Below are 5,684 nucleotides of genomic sequence, written 5' to 3'. Positions count from 1 at the left end.
TTGGTAAAACACGCTGCTTTACATTCCTTCAAGTCTTAGCCTGAAGGCTGCTCTCCATAGCTACCACTAGGATAGCTTTCAATAAAGGTTGTCTTTAACCTATCACCATAAGGGGTTGTTTGGACTGATACAAGGTACCCCCTAGAGCTAGTGGACAGCATATATCAGGCCACCTTCTCATAGTAGACATTAGAAAATCACAAGAGTACACTCTGTTTTCACTATAATGTTAATGATTGTAGTTCTCATTCACATACTGCATTTACCTAAATGCGCACTTCTCATGTAATCATGTATTTATTTATAAACATCTTACATTTATTTTGTAATTGTACATGCACATATTATCATGTATTTGAAGTGTACATTGAAATGTTTTATTAAGTTAGCTCGACTAAAGGCCTTAAGCATTTACTCTTAAATGTTTCACCTTCGATGGTAAATGTTTGCTCAGGTTGTAATGTTCTTTCTTCTGCAGGTGCGTTCACGTGATCTCATTGCTAGCGAAAGTCACATTGTGTATTTGAGATAGTGAGACTCGGGGAGAGAGCTCTTGGCATGAACGAGAGGCGCTAACAAAGTAAAGTGGGGTGAATATTCCTCTTGTATCAGGATTTGGGAGACACTCAAGGCCATCCTGATGTTCGAAAAATGGAACAGGAGATCCATGGGACGGGAAGATCCAGTAATGGTACCAATTTCGAAGGTGTAAAGTTACTGGAGTCGGTGACATGGAATTCTCAAAGGTTCTGTGGATTAATTAGGATTCACACTGTAAGTTTGGAGAGTAGATTCACTTTAGACTCTGAGGGGTACAGAGCTCTCTGCTATATTCTCATTGTGTGGCTCTATGTTATGCAATTTTCAGTATGAAAATGAACAAGTATTGCCTGTGTGAGTGAGGAAGGATGCTGGGCATACATTCATGCGGTCCTGGCACTGACACTTGCACACTAAGACTTTTCACGTGGGCAAAGCATTGAAAAGTACCAACAGGAAAGATTTTCAGTTTATCACGTGTACACAGAATACTTCTATGAATACACCTTGAGCAAAAGTATTTGCACAGTAGAAATAACTGGATATAATTATTCAGATAAAATGTGGAGCAAGAATAAGTGATCTGAAATAAATGTGCCAATGACGATGACGACCTGTGACCACGGGACAAATGAAACTCATGGCGCTGATGCTGCAGCCAAGGGCTAGAATAGGAGGTGGGATTTAGGATGCAATGAGAAAAAAAACATATAATTACTATAAAAGAAGTTTAGAAAAGGGAAGCCAGATAGAAGTCACTTGTCTCTCACACCGCCCTGAACAGTTGCTTAAATGATGAAGTAACAGAGGCTGCTACCACCCCGAAACCAGACCCAATGACCGCTACCACCCCGACACCAGACCCAATGACCGCTACCACCCCGAAACCAGACTCAATGACCTCTACCACCCAACACCACACCCAATGATTGCTACCACCCCGACACCTGACCCAATGACCGCTACCACCCCGATACCAGACCCAATGACCGCTACCACCCCGATACCAGACCCAATGACCGCTACCACCCCGACACCAGACTCAATGACCTCTACCACCCAACACCACACCCAATGATTGCTACCACCCCGACACCTGACCCAATGACCGCTACCACCCCGATACCAGACCCAATGACCGCTACCACCCCGACACCTGACCCAATGACCGCTACCACCCCGATACCAGACCCAATGACCGCTACCACCCCGACACCACACCCAATGACCGCTACCACATCTACACCAGCCACTGCTCCCACATCTGCACCAACCACCGCGCTCACTGCCATTCCAGTGAGACCGAACACAGCCCCAGTGGCAGCACCCACCTGTGCCCAATGTTCTATGCCTCTTACTATTACCCTTTTGCCATCTTTTATACTCTGCAGAACCTCAGACTCGGCCTCCTGTTGAGCGGTTTTTAGTTTCCTGTATCCTGATGACAACATGCACATACACCGTGTTAAACTGTGATTATTACACTTGTAACATCCATTTCACTTTCATTAAAGAGATCGTTTTTACATCCTCCACGTGTGCCTTGAACAATAGCAGCTCATATCATGAAAGTGAGCGAATGTCCAATCAAGGGGACATATTCCTAGATTTAATAATATATGGGTGAGGTTTGGAACTTTATGCTCAAGTATTTAAAATGAGCGGTGGCCGGTAATTTTAAGAGGGATGGGGATAGACGGGACACACATGCACACGTACACACTCACAACCGTGCGTTCACACATATACATGCGCACACACGCACCCATTCACAACACTTATCACCAAATATTCAAAGACACACGCACTCAACCCGCTTTACACCGCCATCTTTATACTCTGCAGAACCTCAGACTCGGCCTCCTGTCGAGCGTTTTTTAGTTTATCATATAACCGCTGTTCAATTTCTGCCAATTTCTGTTGAGTTTTTTCATCTATTTCCTTCTCCTCCTCTGGTGTTATTTTAGCGTTGCTTTTCTTCTTTTGTCTCTCAATTAATTCTTCTTTCTCACGCAGTATTTCAGCTTTCTTCCTTTCTGCTTCTTCTTGGATTCTTTTCCTTATCTCTTCCTCTCTTTCCTGCAGTGCCCGCTGCGCCCTCTCATACATCTCATGTGTGTAGAACCCCCCGTTATTCCTTGCCACCAGGCCTTTAATGACGTCATACAGTTCCCGCCTCTGCTGCTCCGCCTCTTCTCCTCTTGCTCTGTTGTTGAAAGCGTAGTAAGGCCTCCCAGGTTTTACAATCAGATCCATAAACGGTGCCCAAGGTTCATTAACAAAGCTCTCTATAGACTCATCTTCCAGGTCCTCTTTCCGGGTGAACAGGACCATGAGGTGCTTCTCGGCCCTGGGTCCGAAGAGGTCCCGCAGTCTCTTGACCGCGTTCTGCTGCTCCTCCTCAGTGAACCGCCCCACCTGCAGCACCAGGACGATGGCGTGGGGCCCCGGGACGCTGAGGACCGCGCTCTGGGACACCTTTTTAATGATCTCCTCGTTACAGTCTTGTGTGTCAAAGAGCCCGGGAGTGTCGATGACTTTGACGTTTTCGCCATTGAAATCACAGCTCGCCCTCTGACACTCCTTGGTCACTGGCCGTGGTGAGGATCTGGACTCAAACTCCCTCCTCCCCAGGATGGTGTTGGCGGTGGCGCTCTTCCCGGCTCCAGTTCTCCCAACAAGAACTATCCTCAGCTCTGTCTCCATAGCAACAGGGTCACCTGCCAACAGAAAGCAAGAGTGATTGTTTCCTGTATCCTGATGACAACATGCACAATACAACGTGTTCAACTGTAATTATTAAATCCATTTCACTTCCATTAAAAAGATCAGGGGCGGCCTGTGGATTTTGAAACTGTTGGGGCGAGAAATGTGTACCCTTGTACAATGCACGAGCGAGCGAAGCGAGCGACCCCGAACTGAAAAAGGAGGGTGCAGGGGGGGATTCCCCCCGCAACAAAATTTTGCAAAAAATGTATTCAAATGGTGGGTTTTACACCACATATTTACTGTACATTTTTGCAAAAACTTGATCCAAATATAGCATTTTAAAGCACAAGTGTGAAGAAAACATTACAAAAATGTGCCCAATCCTCTAACTGGTGTGCTTGCAAAACGACCCCCAAGCCAAGCACACACAGCCAATGGAAATAGGCCCTCTAAGTGTTTTCTACCTGTAACACATCTCTTCCTATTTACTGTATTGGTTAATGAAGTCATCAAGGCTCACACCATTGGTAAGACCGTACATTGCAAATACTTTGAAAATTAGATGGCGAAAGAGATCCATCCAAGGATTGCAGTTCATCCTTGATTTTTTTAAGATTAGCCAGACAAACAGAAATTATATTCCAGCAAACTGTGTTTATTTTGTGAAATATAGCATTTATATACTATAAATGTACACTGACAGAAAGTCCACATAACAGAAATTGAGGTGCAAAGCATACAAACCTGACGACAAGATTTTGGGTGGAAAGCACAGATATACTGAAAAAGACAGATATGGTTTATAAAGTGTTTCAAAATTTACAATAGAGAAAAAGGAGTTAACACAATAAGTTTAATTTTTAAATTGAAACATAAATAATAAAACATATAAATGTAGAGCATTACAAGAAAAAAAATTGAAATCAGTGAAGAAAGTAGTTTGCATTTAGGGCCTCATTTATGAGGTTTTGCTGTAGGGCAGAACAGTAGGCCTTCCTGCTGCCCTACAGCAAAAGAAAAGGGCAAAAATGTACCGTATCTATCAGCAGATACGGCGCATTCCTTACCTTTCCCCATGCACCGGCACACAATGCGCTGCCGTGCGCCAATGCAGGCACTGCTGCACCCTGGGGCACTGGTGCCTGCATAGCGGGCAATTACAAGAGGCGTTTTCCTCTTTCCCTGTGTGCTGCAGAAGGCACTATGCATAGAAAAAAGAAAAAAGAGGCCAAATAAAGACATTTCTACGCGTTGTACCTCTGTACGTTTTTGGTGCTGCTTCAGATTACCGATTTCTCCCTCCCTGCACTGCAGAGTAGAACCGTCTGAGCACTTAAAGGAACCCAACGTGAATGATGTGCTGTCACTGCAGTCTGGTAAAAAACTAAACGGGCCGGTTGCCTGTGCCAGGGCACAAAACAGAGCCCGATTAGAGACCTGTTTCGAGGCCCCCATTAAAAAACTGCAGGGGTTCAGACTCTGCCCACTTAAAGCTCTGGGCAAGCCCACTCTCCTTCTTTGCGATGCTGCACATTTGAGCAAAATAAATGGAATGCATTCGACTTCTGGCCTCCTCACATTCACCTACTCTGAGATATGGCATCGGACACAGGACAGGAAGTGGGCAGACGTCACTGGCCATGCGGGCCTCTGTCTTAGGAATTAATATTACAGATCAATTGCAATATTTTTTGGGGAGATTTACATGAATTTTGGACAGTCAGCTGCTGCTGCACATTGCTCATAACTGGGCTCTAACACTGATTAATTGACGGAGTCAAATGACCATCTGGTTGGATTTGTTACCCTATGGGTATCAACTATGTTCTAAATGGTTTTGATTTGAATGGCCTTCCTGATGTGAGTCATTCTCATAAAAAAGGATGTGTTCCATGCTCTGTAAGAATTAGACCACAGGAGTGGCATTGGGAGTGTGTGAACACTGAAGAGGCAGCTTATCTGCGTTTATTGGGCTATACTCGGAATTTCAGAGCCGTATACCACCACCTCCTTAGTATTAACTATTTAACTTAGCACGTTTTGCTGTATTCAAACCTACAATCGCTACCCGTTTTTCATATCACAGTGCCACAATTGCAGGGCTTGAGTTGGTATTAGAGTGGCATCATTTGAAGTTGTTAAGTTGATAAGTCGTCCTTGTATTTTTATGAATGGAATTGTTAAAAATGGCACAGAAAGGCACACAGGGCCTCAAAATGTCTGCTATCCAACTAACGAAACCAAAAGTTACCAACAAATTGCACAATGTACGTACGCCACCAGGGCAAGGCAGCAGGCCTCAAAGCCACCCTCCACCCCCCCACCACCACCACCCCACCCCCGACACCACCCATCATGGAATCAAAGTCACCGTGCCGGCCGGGCCCCAAAAGGCGTAAGTAAAATAAATTTTCACAGCAGTAACAAAATGAAAA

The 5,684-nt window shown here is 44.8% G+C and overlaps 1 protein-coding gene across 1 annotated transcript; it reads right to left on the bottom strand.

Annotated features, from left to right (window-relative positions):
• Positions 1-1,306: 1,306 nt before the first annotated feature.
• On the bottom strand, positions 1,307-3,246 carry LOC146829964 (GTPase IMAP family member 7-like). Its single transcript, XM_085606122.1, has 2 exons — positions 2,363-3,246; positions 1,307-1,487 (listed from the first exon to the last, which is right to left on the bottom strand). The coding sequence occupies exons 1-2, from the start codon at positions 3,244-3,246 to the stop codon at positions 1,307-1,309; spliced, it is 1,065 nt and encodes a 354-aa protein (XP_085462248.1).
• Between the last annotated feature and the right edge of the window lie 2,438 nt (positions 3,247-5,684).

The sequence above is a fragment of the Triturus cristatus genome, chromosome 5_1, assembly GCF_964204655.1.
Source record: "Triturus cristatus chromosome 5_1, aTriCri1.1, whole genome shotgun sequence".
In the NCBI taxonomy this organism is placed as follows: Eukaryota; Metazoa; Chordata; class Amphibia; order Caudata; family Salamandridae; genus Triturus; species Triturus cristatus.
Note: the sequence above shows the minus strand (reverse complement) of the source record. Positions and strands in the feature narration are given on the sequence as shown.